The sequence below is a fragment of the Oryx dammah genome, unplaced genomic scaffold, assembly GCF_014754425.2.
Source record: "Oryx dammah isolate SB20612 unplaced genomic scaffold, SCBI_Odam_1.1 HiC_scaffold_12, whole genome shotgun sequence".
In the NCBI taxonomy this organism is placed as follows: Eukaryota; Metazoa; Chordata; class Mammalia; order Artiodactyla; family Bovidae; genus Oryx; species Oryx dammah.
In genome coordinates, this window is record NW_024070196.1 from 6,044,302 (window position 1) to 6,062,893 (window position 18,592).

General features: G+C 42.0%; 1 protein-coding gene across 3 annotated transcripts in view; it reads left to right on the forward strand.

Annotated features, from left to right (window-relative positions):
* Positions 1 to 14,536: 14,536 nt before the first annotated feature.
* Positions 14,537 to 18,592, forward strand: part of GATB (glutamyl-tRNA amidotransferase subunit B) — a 93,195-nt gene continuing 89,139 nt past the window's right edge. For all 3 annotated transcript variants that reach the window (XM_040251463.1, XM_040251466.1, XM_040251465.1), the window contains exons 1-2: positions 14,537 to 14,732; positions 16,920 to 17,070. In XM_040251463.1, the coding sequence (XP_040107397.1) occupies positions 14,557 to 14,732; positions 16,920 to 17,070 (327 nt within the window). In that variant the 5' untranslated portion in view covers positions 14,537 to 14,556. The remainder of the gene's footprint in view (positions 14,733 to 16,919; positions 17,071 to 18,592) is intronic.

The following is an 18,592-nucleotide window of genomic DNA, read 5'->3' on the forward strand; positions in this document are numbered from 1 at the left end:
ATACTGTTTCTAAGAGGGAAAACACTCAGGAGCATTCGCCTGTGGAGGATAGACCACAGGGAGGAAGGGAAAGAGAGAATCGAGGAGGGTCATGGCGTTTGGAGAATGCCTCTCTGCCCAGTAAAAGGCCAGGCAGCACCAGGCACAGTCTTTATGGTAGATCCTTTACTAACAGTTCTTCACAACGTGATTTCTTTCTCCTTCTCTGCCTGATGAAATCTCTTCCCTCTTTTTCTCGCCTGGAGCCCTCTGTGGGAGAAGGCAGTGTGGAAGACAACGGTCTGGCTGTAGAATTTTCACTCTGCCGCACTGGGAAGGCAGACAGTAAGGAAGAGGTTCACGGGGAAAGTCTTGAGGCTCTGGCTGCCCTTTTTGATTTGTGCATTAATGCTGCAGAGTTGACAGCCTGCCTGAGAGAGGCTGAAGAGATGTGTGTTCTGCATGTCTGAAATTTATTCCTTTCGCTCTGGAAGATGCGACATCACATAACGGCCATGAAGAAGTAATTTTGATCCTGCAATGATCTTGGCACCAGTTCCAGAAAGACATATGGACATAATCTTTGGGACATTCGTAGAACCTTCCCTTGAGGACTGTCTTTGCAGGCTTGGGTTCAGTTCAAGACCTATGGCACTCACTTTAGCTTGGGTCTGTTTCTACTTAAGAGATAAAAAGCTAAATTGTATTCCATTGAAAGAACTAAAAATATTAATGTAAGAGCAAGTCATCATTATGACACATATCAATTTCTCACCTCTGAGGCAGTGCACAGAAGCAGGGCCCTGGATAATAACCCAGCCATGATTAGGAGAAAAGAGGTCTGGTAGATCTTAGCACACACCGCGAAAATATGAGTTTTCACCATGCAGGGAGCCAGCATCTTTGGCTATAAACCTACAGAGAGGTGACAAACAGAAAAGTCTTCTTAGGAATGAAAATGTGCTTAAGTGTTATTCTGTAGCAAGCTATTCTGAATCCAGGACCCTGCATATCAGGTATATTTAAGGTATATTTATTCAGATGTTATATTAATATATTTATGTCTCACTGGAACAGATTTCAATCTACATACATTTTTATTTTAAAATAGATGAGAGAGCATAATAAATTCAGCCAAGTTTTCCCTAAGTTTCTGTGTGGGTTTAGGAAGTAGCCACTTACTCCATTTAAATTTCATTTATGGCCTTCATTTAATACTAGTCCTTTTTTTCCTTGATAAGTCTAATGTGGTGATAGAAAAAAAACTCAGAAAATATCTAAGCTCAACCCTATGGAAAATGACCGTGCCTGCCCCAAAAGTCACCCCTTAAAACTAGCTCCCAGAAGAATGCCACTTAAGAGGTCTGCTGGGAGCCAATTTTTATTCATTTACTAGTGTTCTGTGAATCCCCTTTGAGAAAATTCTTAGGAGTTGTACCACTGGGAAAAGGAGAAAGAGACAAACTGTAGAGACCGACATTCCCTGGGGTATGAGGTCTCTGTTGCTCCATGGTTTTCCCCCAAGGAAACACTCACCTTGCTAAAAAAAATTTGACTTGGCTGATGGCCAGCTTTAGAGGACAGGTTTTGTGTGTGTGTGTGCTTTTGTCTCAGTGGTCACTACACTATCAAGATCTAAGTAAAAGACTGTTCTATGAGCCTTGGCTGAGAAAAATGAGTGACCACAAACTCTCCTGTATTCCTTCTCATCATGGTGATACGTAAAGTCAGTCTTATAGAATCTGATGATAGGTCCAGAGACTGATAGATCTTAAAAAGTCTCAAGAGGTCACCTGGTCCAGCCTCCTGATGCTCAAGGTTAGTGAATAGCACATTGCAGGGATGCTGGGACACCAGCTGGCTATCAGGACCTCAGATGATGTTTGGGAATGCACAAACAAAATCCCCCCGCCCACATCTGAGAAAGAATGGAGGGATAAGTGTTCAACATGGCTACAGCTTTCTTTTTGTGGCTGGAAACAAGACAGACAATGGGTTCTTAGTTTTATCCAAGTAGGACAAACTTGTTTTCTTAGTTCTGGTCCAAACAAATAAACCAGGAAAGGGCTCTGACTGATCTTACTTGAGTCAGATATTTCTTTCCTTCAGGACCCAAGAAACCATGGCTGGGTGTGTGTGTGTGTGTGTGTGTGCAGGTGCTCATGTGTGTATGTACACAATAACCCTGGCCTGATGGGTATGTAACTTGTACAGTGATATAGGGACTTCTGCCTAGAAAGATCTCATGCTTGGCTAAAAGTTTTGCTATTGCCACCTAGAAATCCTCAGTAATATTTAGACAGTGGATTCCGAATTTTCATTTTGCACTGGACCCCATCAATTATGTAGCCAACTGTAGCATGGAGTCCTGGCTCAACTTGGAAATCCTGAATAAGGTCACATGGATGGTATGCGTGTGGAAAAGGAAATAATTCCTAGGATCAGTGGGTAGATGGTGGCCCGTAGAGCTAGCATAGCTCCAAGAACTGAAAGGACATGACACATGAAAGGCATGGTCCTTGCCCTCAAAAATCTCAGTCTAGTAAGACATTCTCTTTTTGAAAAGTTGTTTCTGCAATATCCACATAGCCAAATGAATATATTTATCTTGAGTGCTAATGGGAACATCTAACTGCTGTAGGAAAGTGGAGGCGTCTCAAGAAATTAAAATAGAACTACCATATGATCCAGTAATTCCACTTCTGGGTACATATCCAAAGGAAACAAAATTGCTGTCTTGAAAAGATATCTGCAGTATGTCTATTGCAGAACACAATAGCCAATGTATAGAAACAACCTAAGTGTGTATGTGTATACACACACACACACACACACACAGATTTTATATATGAATAATACTAGATGGAATGTTATTAGTTTTTAAAGAGAAGAAAATCCTGTCATTTATGACAATATGGGTGAAACTGAAGGATAGAGAAAGACAAATACCGCATGGTATCACTTATATGTGGAATCTTAAAAAAAAAAAAAAAGGAGATTGAATTCAGAAACAAAGAGTAAAGAGGTGGTTGTCAAGGTCGTTGGGCATGGAGGAAATAGAAGAAGTAGGAAAAAGGGTACGAACGTTCAGTTGTAAGATGAATAAAGTCTGAGGATCTAATGTATAGCCTGGAAACAGTTGACAACACTGTCCTGTGTAATTAAAATCTGCTAAGAGTGTAGAACTTAAATGTTCTCACCCCTCCCAAAAAAAAGGTAAATATGTGAGATGATACATATGTTAATGAACTCAGTTACGAGAATTCCTTCACAATGTATCTGTATACCACATCATCCTTTGTGTGTGTGTGTGTGTTTGTGTGTGTGTGTGCTTGTGTGTGTGTGTGCTCAGTCACTCAGTTGTATCTGACTCCCTGTGACCCTGTGGACTGTAGCCCACCACACTTTTCTGTCCATAGAATTTTCCAGGCAAGAATACAGGGATAGGTTGTCATTTCCTACTCCAAGGGATCTTTCCAGCCAAGGGATCAAACCTTCATCTTTTGCATGGGCAGGCGGATACTTTACCACTGAGCCACTTGGGAATCATCATATTGTACCCTTTAAATATCTTATAATTCAGTTCGGTTCAGTTCAGTCGCTCAGTCGTGTCCGACTCTTTGCAACTCCATGAATCGCAGCACGCCAGGCCTCCCTGTCCATCACCAACTCCCGGAGTTCACTCAGACTCACGTCCATCGAGTCCGTGATGCCATCCAGCCATCTCATCCTTGGTCGTCCCCTTCTCCTCCTGCCCCCAATCCCTCCCAGCATCAGAGTCTTTTCCAATGAGTCAACTCTTCTCATGAGGTGGCCAAAGTACTGGAGTTTCAGCTTTAGCATCATTCCTTCCAAAGAAATCCCAGGGTTGATCTCCTTTAGAATGGTCTGGTTGGATCTCCTTGCAGTCCAAGGGACTCTCAAGAGTCTTCTCCAACACCACAGTTCAAAAGCATCAATTCTTCGGCGCTCAGCCTTCTTCACAGTCCAACTCTCACATCCATACATGACCACAGGAAAAACCATAGCCTTGACTAGACGGACCTTAGTCGTCAAAGTAATGTCTCTGTTTTGAATATGCTATCTAGGTTGGTTATTAACTTTTCTTCCAAGGAGTCAGCATCTTTTAATTTCATGGCTTCAGTCACCATCTGCAGTGATTTTCGCGCCCCCCAAAATAAAGTCTGACACTGTTTCCACTGTTTCCCCATCTATTTCCCATCAAGTGATGGGACCGGATGCCATGATCTTCGTTTTCTGAATGTTGAGCTTTAAGCCAACTTTTTTCACTCTCCTTTTTCACTTTCACCAAGAGGCTTTTTAGTTCCTCTTCACTTTCTGCCATAAGAGTGGTGTCATCTGCATATCTGAGGTTATTGCTATTTCTCCTGGCAATCTTGACTCCAGCTTGTGTTTCTTCCAATTATAATATAATTATATCTTGTTAATTATACCTCAATAAAGCTAAAAAAAAATGGAGAAGGCAGTGGCACCCCACTCCAGTACTCTTGCCTGGAGAATGCCATGGATGAAGGAGCCTGGTAGGCTGCAGTCCATGGGGTCGTGAAGAGTCAGACACGACTGAGCAACTTCACTTTCACTTTTCACTTTCATGCATGGGAGAAGGAAATGGCAACCCACTCCAGTGTTCTTGCCTAGAGAATCCCGGGAACGGGGGAGACTGGTGGGCTGCCGTCTCTGGGGTCGCACAGAGTCGGACATGACTGAAGCGACTTAGCAGCAAAGCTAAAAAAATGTAAGTAAAGAAAATAAATGGAGAATGTCTATCTTTGCCTTCAACATCACAAACAATAATTTTTATAAAACTGTCAGCTAGTCTGTGACTACAGATGGAAGTACGAGTCTCTTGTACAATTAGTGATACCATTCTAGCAACAGTCACTATTATAGTGTGTTAAAAATATTTTCTCTACCAAATATATATGCACCCTAGTGTTCATAGCAGTAATATTATATTCATAGTAGCAGAGACATGGAAGCAATCTAAATGTCCATTAACAAATTAATAGATAAAGAAGATGTGGTAGGTTTATTTATATACAGTGAAATACTACTTAGCCATAAAAAAGAATAAAATAGTATCATTTGCAGCTAGACATAGACCTAAAGATTAGCATGCTAAGCGAAGTAAGTCAGAGAAAGACAGATATCATATGATATAACTCCTATGTGGAATGATACATGTTATAACTCATATGTGGAATGATACATGATATAACTCATATGTGGAATGATACATGATACAAATGTAGAAAAGTGATACAAATCAAATCAAAATAAACATACTTACAAGACAGAAACAGTCTCGCAGACATAGATAACAAACTTACAGTTACCAAAGGGGATAGGGGCATGGAGGGATAAATTAGGAATTTGGGATTAGTGGGATTAGCACATATACACTGCTATCTAGATAAACAACAAGGACTTAGTGTATAGCACAAGAAACTATATTCAATATTTTGTAATAAGCTATAATGGAAAACAATCTGAAAAAAATTCTTTATACCAAGATCCATGAAGACTAGGACAAAGTAAGACCTGGAATGGTACCTGTTGCCTAGTAAGGCTACGGATGAATGAAGTGAAAGTGAGAGTCACTCAGCTATGTCCAGCTTTTTGCGGCCCCATGGACCGCACAGTCCATGGAACTCTCCAGGCCAGAATACTGGAGTGCCTAGCTGTTCCCTCCTCAAGGGGATCTTCCCAACCCAGGGACCAAACCCAGGTCTCCCGCATTGCAGGTGGATTCTTTACCTGAGCCACCAGGGAAGCCCAAGAATACTGGAATGGGTAGCCTATCCCTTCTTCAGCAGATCTTCCTGACCCACTTCTGCATTGCGGGTGGATTCTTTACCAGGGAACTTAGGTGGATATAAATAGAAGAAGGTAGTTGAACTGAAGGATAAAAGGAAGGAATGAAGGAAGGAGGGAGTTGATTTGGCCATGCTGTGGTTTTCAAGGTAGACAGGTTGTCCAGGAAGATGATGGGTGGAAACCATAAAAATAAAACGCAAGCCATACCAAGAGCAATAAATTGTGTGAAATGTTCATTGGGTTTTACTCTCAGAACTCTTCCTTTCATTATTCTAACACCAAACATTAAAAATTTAATCGGAAAATTCCATCTGGCCAACAATTTTAATTTATGAAAGTCCTTTTGCTTCTGAAAATTAAAAGCAATCCTCTGAGTGAACTGAGAATTCTAAGAGAGCCCCAAACAGCCCTGAACAAAGACTCTGAAGTGTCATTTCCTTTTATATTGTAACATCACTGAGTCACTTGCAATCTATAAATAAACTTGTATTTTACAGGAATGCCTCTACAAAAAGCAGCAGCATGCTGGAACTCAATACACAAGGCTATTTTTAAAAGTGTTTTGATTTTTAAAAATTAATTATAGGCCCTAGATAACAAAGGAGTTAGAACTTGGCCTACTACAAGTTTTATGTTGCTTAACAAGCATTTAAAACAATTCATCTACATCTGTGCTTTATTTCACGTGCACATCAATGTTACTTGAAGATTTCATTGATTATGCTTGTCCTCTTCTACAGCAGGAAAATTGGGATCACTGATATTCTGAAATCAGTAAGCAATGCTGTTTACCTTTAAATACACACACACGTAAATATAAATAAACATAAATATATATACTTGGTGCTCCTGTTTTTAGATCTCTTTGGTTTCCCTCGGTGTAAAATAAGGAGCTGTCTGATACAAAATGAATCTTTGATACAAAAGTTGTTCCCTTAAAAACATACAAGGGAAAAGCAAGGAAAATTTTGAAGCAATGTTCATTATGGCAGGAAGGCATGTTCAACAGTAACTTTTGAAGAAATAGCATTATTAAATAATGAAAACTTTTGGCGTAAATACATTCCTCCAATTGAACTTGTTAATCAATTCCATATCAGAGGATAACAGAGAAGAGTTCTTGACATAGAGGTTACTTTGATGAAACCAAATGCCTGGGAAACATTACAGTCTTTATCTTACATCAAAAGGCATAGACAGGGCTTCCCTGGTGGTCCAGTGGTTAAGAATCCACCTGCCAATGCAAGGGACATGGATTCAGTCCCTGGTCTGTGAAGATCCCACACGCCGAGGAACGACTAAGCTGGTGCCCCACGACTACTAAAGCCCACCCTACAGTCCCTGCTCTGCAACAACAGCAACCACCTCAGGGAGAAGCCCGGCCACAGCTGGAGAGCAGCCCACTTGCCACAGCTGGGGAGCAGCCACAGCTGGAGAGCAGCCCCCCTCGCCACAGCTGGGGAGGAGAGCAGCCCACTCACCACAGCTGGGGAGCAGCCACAGCTGGAGAGCAGCCCCGCTTGCCACAGATGGAGAGCAGCCCTGCTCATCACAGCTGGAGAGCAGCCACAGCTGGAGAGGAGGGCAGCCCACTCGCCACAGCTGGGGATCAGCCCCCGCTCACCACAGCTGGGGAGCAGCCCCCACTCACCACAGCTGGAGCAAGCCGTGCATAGCAACAAAGACCCGGCACGGACAAAAGCAAATACACCTTTCTTTAAAAAGACAGTGTAATATAGAAGTTATAGAATTTGAAAATTTTAGACCTCAGAAAGTAAACGTTAACTGCTCTTTCAAGAAAATGGGCTTAGAAGTATAGGAAGAAAGGTGAGTATTTCTGCCTCTGTCTTGATTAGCAACAATTAAATGTCTAGGTCTTACCTGTGTTTTTCCCTAGATAACAATCCATTGGTGGTTTTATCCTAGGAATCCCTTTGAAGAGAAGCAGACAACAGCCAAAGTCACCAGAGGCAGGACAGGAGCTCAGTTATGTGACTCATGTAACAGAAGCTGATCGATTTTCCTTAATTTGGCCTGTCTTGCCACATTACACTTCAGACAGAGTGAAGATTACAACTTCCAAGCTTGTTGTTTCTTGACAATGGAAAATAAATAGCAGCATTTTTTTTTTTGAAAGAAGAGAGAATAAACACATTTGATTCAATGGTGCCATAGAAATCCAACCAAAAATACATACTCAATTTTATTTTTCAACTCCATGGACAACAACTATTAACTGACACAGTGAGAAGCACAGTTCGTGTGATCTGTTACACAATAGAACAAATGCAAAGGGATATTATCACTTCGAAATAAGTGGCACCTTAGATCTCTCTTGGGCAAAGAGAACAGAAGGGTGTAAGGCTAAGGCTAGATAGAATTTCTAGAAAGACATAATAAACAATGTAAGCCAACAGCAAAATACTCTTGGTCTTCCTTTGGGGAAGTGAGCTACTATTCCAGGAAACAGAATTGCTGTGAGAGAGGTGGTTATATAGCTGCTCATGTCCTCCTGTCATAGACCCCAAGAAAGGCCCCATGCACCTAAAATGGTCGCTGGTCTTGAGAACTAAGCAAGATGAATTATTTTCTTTCCTAAACTCATGCTTCTTCATTTTGACATCTGCTCTGGACACAAAACTCAGAGAGATTGTGCAATGTCAAACCAACCCTCATAAATTGTGAGAACACTTCATGAGACTGTGTGTTTCAGTGTGGCAAGTAGAAGGGAATGCATTTAGTTAATAAATTTATATAAAATTTTTAAAGTCACGGGCTCTGAATCATGGCAAAATATTTCCCAGAGACACTTCGCCAATGTACTATGGCAGCCCAAATAAAGACGAAAGGCTTAGAGAATATTGGGCCAGATGGGCCCTTGTTATTTGCAAGCATGGCATTTTATATAATCTTACTTGTCCATGTCTTTTGAAAAACACAGTATCCAGTCCTTTTCTTAACATCATTTCTTTCCATTATTACTACGTGTGAAAGGGGATGAAAGTGCCTGTTAGCAGGAAAACTGGTCTAAGTGTAGAATCAACATCAACATGAAATCATTGTTGAATCAAGTTATCGAATCTTATTTGTGAATTAGAATCTAGAGTAGGACTCCAACGAGGCATGAATAATGTCTGTGCTGGTCTTTCCCTCTCTAATTAGTATTCATGAATTGCTGGGCATTTTTTGCTGTCTCTCTCTTTGCATTTATCTCAGTCATTGTATCATTTGATTGCTAATGTGTTTGAATTGAGCCGCTTGATTTTAATTCAAACTGGCACCTCTTCATGGAGTACTAAATTTCCTTTCAACGGCCATACGTTGAACTGCAGGGATCCCTGAAGGCTCTGCCACCAGGAAGGTTTCAGCCTTTACTGCTTCATGCAGCCCACCCACTCTTGGTTCAAGGGCAGCCTAGATACAGAGATTCCAGCTCAGATACTCACAGGTAATGACACTGGTTACCTGGCAGGATGGGCAAGATAAACCTGTTCTCGTCTGTGCCGCCCTGCGGACTCTGACTCATCCTCCCTTCCTAGCAAGTAGGGGTCCACCCACCGAGGGGAAAGTGTCATCAGAGCTTGTGCATCTTGGTGGCATAGCTCTGTTCCATCATAATTGTACTCCTTGAAATCTTTGGACTTAAAATTGAGAGACCCCGCTCTCATCCAAAAACATCATCTGTTTGAAATCTCAAAGCTTTTGATCATTATATGTGCATGATCCTAAAATAAGATACTGCTTAGAAGTGTGTGTGTACAAACTCTATAATTTTAAAGACCAAATACCCAATTTCAAAACACAACAGACAGAGCTTCTTAGTGCCTAGTGGGAATCTGAGCACATAGCTTCCAGGCGTGCTGAGCTTCACATGTTCTCCTGCCCATTACTAGCAACTCAGGAGTATCTTCTTTCAAGCAAGCTGTGTCAGGGGCAGGTCGAAAGGGGGAGTTTCTTTCTTACATATAATTCCTGACTGCTTCTAAGATTAGTCAGATTTCTAGAAAAGCAAAAGCCTGACAAACAGCACACCATCCCTTGAGACCATGTCAAAGAAGGAGGGACGTGGAGAGATGACAGTTCACGGACCAGGCGTGGCTGCTGGTGGTGGTGCGCTGGTCCCTTCTTCCCCAGACAATACTCCATTTCTACTAAGACACTGGACAGGATGTTCTATTTCCCTGCTTTGGAAGGAAGAAAAAGTTATAGATTTCTTTGCTCAGAGCAATCTTCCAGGAAAAGCAATTGTTCCCTCCACATCAGTATTTTACCAGACTCAAGACTTAAGGGTAAAAATAAAAGGAAAAGAATCCTGTTCTCCCCATTTCCCAGCATGCACGTGCTCTCAGCATTTTTATCCCCCTAATGACACTCAACTGGGGACCTATAAGGTGGTTTTTCTAAAAAGAAATTTTGTTTTCAAAATGCTTAAAAAAAAAAAAACCTGGACTTCCTCTAGTGCCCATGTACTTCCAACCTGAAAATGGTGCTGTCCCTTCTGGTCATCGGTACGTCATCGGCAGTAGACCTTTTACTCCTTAGAGAATTTGTCCTGACCTTCCTCCCTCCCTACATGATGTGACATTCAAGACAGTAGGCTGGGTGTTGTAACTGTAGACCAGATAGAAACTAACAGTTGCACAGAGGAGCTAAATGCACATGTTTAAAAATACTCAGATAGCCATGCACGCCCAGTCTGTTAGGCTGCAAGGGGCATTTTGTGTTTTAGTCTGCTAGATATCTTTAAAGTGCTGCCTTTGTTTCTTCAAAAGTCATTAGTCAAATAAAAGGTGAGTTAACACAATTTTCAGATTTAGAATTACATTCAAGTCGATTTTGAGATAGACTGCCATGATACATTATTCAAATGAATCCTTTTAATTTTACTTGAAATTTCAATGTTTCCATTAAAATCGTTTACTTCGTTTTAAAAAAATGGAAACAGAGTCATTTGCGTCATTCCCCTCACATTGTACCCATGTTGCTGAAGAAGTTACAAATCCTAGAACATTGTTTCTATACATCATTTCCCCCATCTCAATCCAGCGAAAGAAGAAGGAAACTGCAATTAAATACCACTTAGATTTGACGGAGAAAGTATTTGTGTTTGGAAATCAATGTGTTTTCTACAGATACCTGAGGATTTTGAGGCAAGCACAGAGGTAAGTCAGTCTGTTCCAACTCTGCTGTTCAAAGACTCTCTCAAAAATACTAAACAAAACCAAACATGTTATTTTAGATATATTTCCTAACCATTGCCATTTATAAGTAACAACTTGAAATTCTGTCCTGGCTTACATATTTTTTCAAGAACGTGTTCTAAATTTATTTGTACTGTGTCAATTATGTGAATAAAATAAGAGCTGAGAGGCTCTCCCAAAGAAAAGGTTTTTTGCTAGGAACCCTGTCCTAGGAACCTTCTGAGCTTCTTGAAAATGAAAACCTCCATGTCTTCCAGATGACAGCCACCTTTTCGGTGAAACCAAAATAGCTCTCACTGCTCGAGAGCTGTCAGTAAGAGTTCTGACAGATATCAGAGTTGGCATGCAGGAGGAACACAGGAGAAACGGTCCCATAGTAGGAAGTTTGGTGGGAGCCCCTAACTAGGCAGGAGGAAAAATAATGCACTCCGAGGCACCAGACCAAGCACAAGGGCACCAGGGGGCGCTGCTGGTGATGATAATCTGCGGGGAGAAGGGAGCCGTCAGCTCCTGTGGGATCTCGAAAGGGTTGCGTATGACGCATCAAGCTGGAAGGTCTCCAGTTGTTGAAGGGATCAAACATGTGCCTAGGATTTTCTCTCCCTCTAGTGGTGGGGCTTGCTCCTTGGAAGAAAAGCTATGACCAACCTAGACAGCATATTAAAAAACAGAGACATTAGCCAAAAATGTCCATCTAGTCAGTTATGGTTTTTCCAGGGGTCATTATGCATGAGTTGGACTATAAAGAAAGCTGAGCACCGAAGCATTGATGCTTTTGAGCTGTGGTGTTGGAGAAGACTCTTGAGAGTCTCTTGGACTGCAAGGAGATCCAACCAGTCTATCCTAATGGAAATCAGTCCTGAATATTCATTGGAAGGACTGATGCTGAAGCTGAAACTCCAATAGTATGGCCACCTGACATGAAGAAGTGACTCATTGGAAAAGACTCTGATGCTGGGAAAGATTGAAGGCAGGAGGAAAAAGGGGTGACAGATGATGAGATGGTTGGATGCCATCACCGACACGATGGACATGAGTTTGAGTAGGCTCCAGGAGTTGGTGATGGACAGGGAGGCCTGGTGTGCCGCAGTCCGTGGGGTTGCAAAGAGTTGGACACGACTGAGCGACTGAACTGACTGAATGCTGGGGCGGAATATGCTATTACTACATGATACTACGTCATAAACAAAGATGAGTTTCCATTAGAGCACATTTTGCCCATGACATAAGGATTTTCATTAGGTCTGTTGCTCTCTTACAGAGGTTTCCAAACACCCTCAAACCCTTCCCTCTAAGGAGTGAATTGCCTCCTAAGCAGGCTAATTGCCCGTGGCAAGGTGGCAATGGTCTCCCTCTCCTTCACCCATTCTCACTTCTGAGATACAGGATGCTTCCTCCCCTCTGCAGTCCTATCAAAGGTGGAGCCATGATTTGGCCAGAGACAACTCCCTTGACCCTGAGGCTGGGCCAGGTAAGCCTGAGGGCTGAGTAGGAAAGAGAAGGCAAGCTCACCCAGAGCAAAGGTGGGAAACTCAGAGGAGTTTACTGGTAAAGGCTCTGAAGAGTGATCTGAACCTGATAGAGCCATAATTGGCTAGAGATAAATTCTGGAACCAATCTCCACTTCTACTTTACAGTCTCTGTCATTTCTCTCATTTTCAGCCATATGAAAATACTTCTGGTATAGCAACTTGGATCAGTGATAGCAGATGAAAAAATTAAAAGGATAGAAAAATTAAATAATTTTAATGAAAATAATTAAAGCTTCCTACCTGGTTGGAATAAATTGCACATTATTATAACTGCACAATAGTATTAATGGAAATAGACCATAGATTACAGATGTCTAATCAACAGGTTGGGCCTCCCAGCTGATGCAGTGGTAAGGAATTCTGCCAACTGAAAGACTCAGGTTTAATCCCTGGATGGGGAAGATCCCCTGGAGTAGGAAATGGCAACTCGCTCCAGTATTCTTGCCTGGAAAATTCCATGGACAGATGAGTCTGGTGGGTTATAGTCTATGGGGTTGAAAAGAGTTGGACACTACTGAGCTCACACATACACAATCAACAGGTTATTAATCAAAAACTGCAAATCTATCCATGTGACATATATGAAGTATGCAGCTTTCCCCCCTGCTCAATATTCAGTTAGGCATCCATGATGCTTACTTGATTTCTCCTCTTATACGTCTCCAAGGCAACCAAAGTCATATTTTCTGACAAACCTGTTCTTTTCTGATTTCCTTATCTCAGTGAGTAACTCCATCAGCCATCCAGTTGTATAAGCCAGAAATTCAGAAGTTACTTGACCCTCCCCTAGGCTTCCACGATTATATTTAATCCAATACCAAGTCCTCCAATCTTACCTTCCTAATCTATCTCACAGAGGGCAATTTCTCTCTGCCTCCACCACCACCACACTATTTCATCATCTCCTTCCCACACAACTACTACTCTGAAGGGCATGTACTCCATTCTTTTGTCAAATGCATTCTTCACCGAGCACTCCTTCAATCAACAAGCATTTTTGAGAGACCTACTTTGTACTTTGGTAATACTGTGTTGAATAAGGCAGACCAATTTCCCATTCTCAAGGAGCTTTGGAGATGGAAGATGAACATCAGATAGTCACGAGCACTATGTGGAGTATTAATATAGGGCAATCTAATAGAGAATGGTGGAACAGCTATTCTAAACTGTATGTTCAAATACAAGAAATCAGTGGGCGTTTCAAGAAGGGGATGCATTTTGAAGCAGGGAAAAAAAGAAGTCCACTGGGATGATGGTATTTGCTATCAAGGCTTCCGTTGTATGTAAGGAAAGTGTTTTCAAACACTGGCCAAGATCAAAAAGAAAAATTTAAAATCTTCCTGAGGTTTCAGTCTAGGTCTGTCTATCTCCCAAGAACCTGTGCTGAAATATAGTCCTTATGGTCTATGTGAAAGCATCCTATTTTTGTTAACTTCTCTGTATGTCTAGTCTACCAAGAATGTAAGTTCCGTGAACATAGTGGCTATATCTGCCTTGATCACTGCTGAATCCCCCGTGTCTAAGAACCATGCCGAGCATATTGGCATGCAAATAATTATTTCTTGCAGTTATGCTTACATTTGGATCTGAAGTGGAAAAGGAAGCAGAAAAAAGAACTGAGTTGGGCGGTTCACGGAGATGTCAAGGTCATTTACTTCAGCCCGACAGGTTAACTGGTATATAAAATCCCAGCCAGGTTTCTCAGCTTTCGATCTCTGGCACCGCCTGCTCTCTCTCACACGTGTTTACAGCTACAAACCTCTCCAACTCCCCGCTAGGAGGAGTCACACCTTCCGACCCAGAAACCCTCCCACTCTCCCGGCTCTTTCGGCTTCCCGCCCCGTCCGCGCCCGGTTCCGGAAGCCTTCCGATCGCAGTGCTCTCTGGTAATAGTAGTCTTCCGGTCCGAGTCTAGAGCGGCTTATCTAATTTCTTAGAACTACGTTTCCCAGAGAGCCTTGCAGCAGACGGAGGCTGTGTCACCTGACCAGGACTCTGGAGAGACAATGGCGGCGCCCATGTTGCGCTGGTGCTGTCCTGGAAGGCGGTTTGCTTTCGCCCGGGTTGGCTGTGGTTCTTACCACAGAAGAGGGCCTCCGACTGGGTCCACGTCCAACGGGAAAAGGGGGCAGAGCTCAGTGGCTCAGCAGCCCCACATCACAGCCCAGAAGCCGAGAAAAGGGTATACTATTTCATACCAGTATTGTCCACTTAAGTTGAGGTAGAACTGCGGGACTGGGAGATGATGGCCACTACAGACTTCCCTGGTGGCTCAGACGGTAAAGCCTCTGCCTACAATGCGGGAGACCCGGGTTCGATCCCTGGATCGGGAAGATCCCCTGGAGAAGGAAATGGCAACCCATTCCAGTATTCTTGCCTGGAGAATCCCATGGCTAGAGGAGCTCGGTGGGCTGCAGTTCATGGGGTCGCAAAGAGTCGCACACGACTGAGCGACTTCACTTTAAAAGCCCAGCCTTAAGTCTGGACGTTTTGGTGGGCGGGAACGTGTTGGGCTGTATGTTGTAGCCCTGAAATCTAAAAGACAGGAAACTGGCTGTCTTATCAGTCCCTACCCCACACACAAACCACTGTCTTCAGATAGCCTTATTTGGGTAATTTGAGAGTGTAAAATAGCAAGTGTTTTTTTAAAATGTTTCACAGAAGAGTGGTTCAGTCACCTTAACTAGTAGTCAGCCCAGTATCAATAGAAGTGGGATCTTATTTAGCTGACATGTATTTAGCACAACTACGGGCCAGCAGTGTTTTAGTGGTAAAAAGGAGCCTTTACCTACAAGTTCTGGATGGGTGGCCTAGAGTTAGAAAACACCACCTATCTGTGGAGGCCTTTCACGTTGAACGTGTGGTGTGCGTGTGTAGACCTAGAAAGATGCAGCCAGTATGAGATCTTCCCTCTGGTTCTGTAGAGACTGTTGCTTAGTTTGCTCAATATCCCCTGAACAGCTGCTTATATTTCACTATATAAGACCTAAATGATATCTTTTCAAGTGCAGAAACATAAGGCATGTGTCAGATATTCATTTTTTCCTTTGAGATAGTTAGGTTGCTGTTATTTTTGCTTTTCTGTTTTTACAGAGGGGAAAATGTCCAGAAGTACTGGTTCTGTTCTTTTCATTAAATTAGGTTGTTTCACTATGAAAAGTGAATGAAAAGTTTTTTTCTCCTATGTAATGAAACTGCAAAAAAACATTGGATTGGGTTTTAGTGAATGTAGATTTCTGATGACTTCTTAGTTTAATTCCTCTCAGTTATAGTTTGTGATTGCAAACTTTAAAAATAAGGAATTCATCAGTACTATGAATACAAAACTTCATGTGTTGAAATGATTGAAACAAAACCAAATGCATGTAAATAAAAATTTTGATAATACAGAAAATTGCTTGAGGGAAGAGCAGGATAGGAACAGACAGAATATGGAGAGAGTATGTGTACACCAGGCCATCTGCAGATTGCCCAGGATACATGGGTTTGATAATAACCCATAGAATAAGCACACTTAGATGAACCTAGGGAGACCTGTGTATGGAATGTTCATACAGACCCAGCAGAGTAGGAGTGACCAGACAAGAGATTATTGTAGCATTTAAACTGCACTATTGCAGCTTCTTGGATGTGGTAGCAATTAAGTTTAAAACATGCAAAGGAACTTGACACTAAGTGTCTGGAATTTAAAGTGATTTGGGGAACCAGGAAAAAAAAAAAGCCACTTGTGATGATTTAATGTTTTCCTTTGTGCAGAATTCCAAAGATTATCATTTAGTAGTAATCCATTTTATCTGTATCACTATGGTTACTTTACTTGCAAACCGTTGTTAGAAAATGAATTCAAAACATGACTGAGAATTTCCCTTCCTTTTTAAATAATGAGATGTACAACTATTTATTTACCATTATTTCTCTAGTAGTGAAATCCTGTTTCTGTTCATTCTAAAAATGTTCACAAAATCAGTTTTCCTTATGTACTGAGTGATTAACTGGCAAAGGACAGTTAATTTAGAGAATGGTGCTTCTCATTAAAGTCAGCCAAGCAGTCTCCACCTGATAACCATTTCTAAATTGTTTTCAGATCCCATATTGTTCCTTTCTGTTACCTTGTTTGCACAGTGAACTCTTCTTATACCATGTTATAAATGAATATTGCTTTACCAGTGTTCTTGGTGTTCATTTTGCATTACTTTTAATTTAGTTACCCAATACAATGTAACATTTTTTAAGTAGAATATACAATTTTAATAAGTTAAAAGCGCAAGTGGGAAGTATTAGTAACATTTGCAGTTTAAGCTCATAGCAATTCACTCATGGTAATAGATCTAACCTAATGACTTCTTGGCCATTATGTTCTCCTCTTTAGTGAACGTGAATGGGCAGCTGTAGTAGGATTGGAAATTCATGCCCAGATTGCCTCCAACTCCAAACTCTTTTCTGGATCTCAAGTCCACTTTGCAGCTCCTCCCAATTCTTTGGTATCTTTTTTTGATGCATCTCTACCTGGAACTTTGCCGGTAAGGTTTTTATTTAATGCTGTTTTCATTTGCAAAATGTTCATCCTTCACTGAACATAACTCTTAGGAAATACTTGTTTAGGAAACTTTGGAGTGGGATGGACTAAATGTTTTCTAAAGACTCATCTCTGAATTCTAAGTGTAAATGTCATCCGTTTGTTCATACATTCATGCATTCATTTCACACACAGTTTAGAATGTCTGCTGAATACTAGAATGTCTGTGCTATGAACTGAAATAGAAGGATGAGCAACTCTCTTTGTCTTTGAGAAATTCAAAGGCGAGTTGGGGAGATGTGTCCTGTGTGAGTACTGTGTGATTATTCCTGTGAAAGGTCATAAGCACAGTTTAGTTTTGGATCCCTGAGGAGGGATACCTAATTCAATATGAGGACTGTTGTGAGAAATCAGGGAAGGGGTGTGGTTCGTTAAGGAAAGGTCTTTGGGGGAGGTGGTGTCCGAGCTAGCTGAGAAGCCAGGTCGGAGTCAGGCAGGTTCCTGGGGGAGGAGGAGAAGTCTGGCCAATGGAAGCAGCATCTGTCACGTGATATTACAGTGTAAGGTTCATAATGATTGTGGTTTTGAAAGTTAAGAAGGGTTCAGTAATGCAGAAAAAGTCAACCATACGATGCTTTGAATTAATCACTCATTTGTCTGCTCCTTTTCACTAAAACCCAAGGAATGACTGGGTCCAGTGTACCCATCAGCAAGATTTTTAGCATGTATTTTCATATAGGTGGTTTAATTTTTGAAGAAAAGGATGAAAGGAACAGTGTGAATATTTGGGCTAATTCTTGGCCCATAGTCTGTCCAGGACACGCATTATCAACTCGATGTGGGGTTTCCTGCCAGCCTTTCAGGGAAAGTGTATCTGATGGTGATGGGAGGAGGGAGTGGTTGTCCTGGGTGAATTCCATGCTCTCTAACATTTAAATACAAGTGAAAACTGGTTAAACCGAGCTCTGGCAGGAGTGCAGGAGCAGAAGTTTACTTTTCCCAGAGTTACAGCCCAGAGGAGAAGGCCATGGGCAGCTGTTCCCGTGTACCTGCTGTACTCAGGGTTTTGGTTGTACTGGGGCAGCGTCTGTGTCTTGGAATTGTTCCTTACTTGCACTTTTTGTCCTGGACGACCCCTATTCCTGTAAACCCTATCTAGCTGCTGCTGCTGCTAAGTCGCTTCAGTCGTGTCAGACTCTGTGCGACCCCATAGACGGCACCCCACCAGGCTCCGCCGTCCCTGGGATTCTCCAGGCAAGAACACTGGAGTGGGTTGCCATTTCCTTCTCCAATGCATCAAAGTGAAAAGTTAAAGTTAAGTCGCTCAGTCGTGTCCAACTCTTAGCAACCCCACGGACTGCAGCCCACCAGGCTCCTATGTCCGTGGGATTCTCTAGGCAAGAGCACTGGAGTGGGGTGCCATCACCTTCTCTGAAACCCTGTCTAGGGTCATCTTTGAATTGTTGTTGGGCCTTTCTGGGAGAAGACAAGCACAGAAGTGTTTTGCCGTCCTTTCTCACTCACTT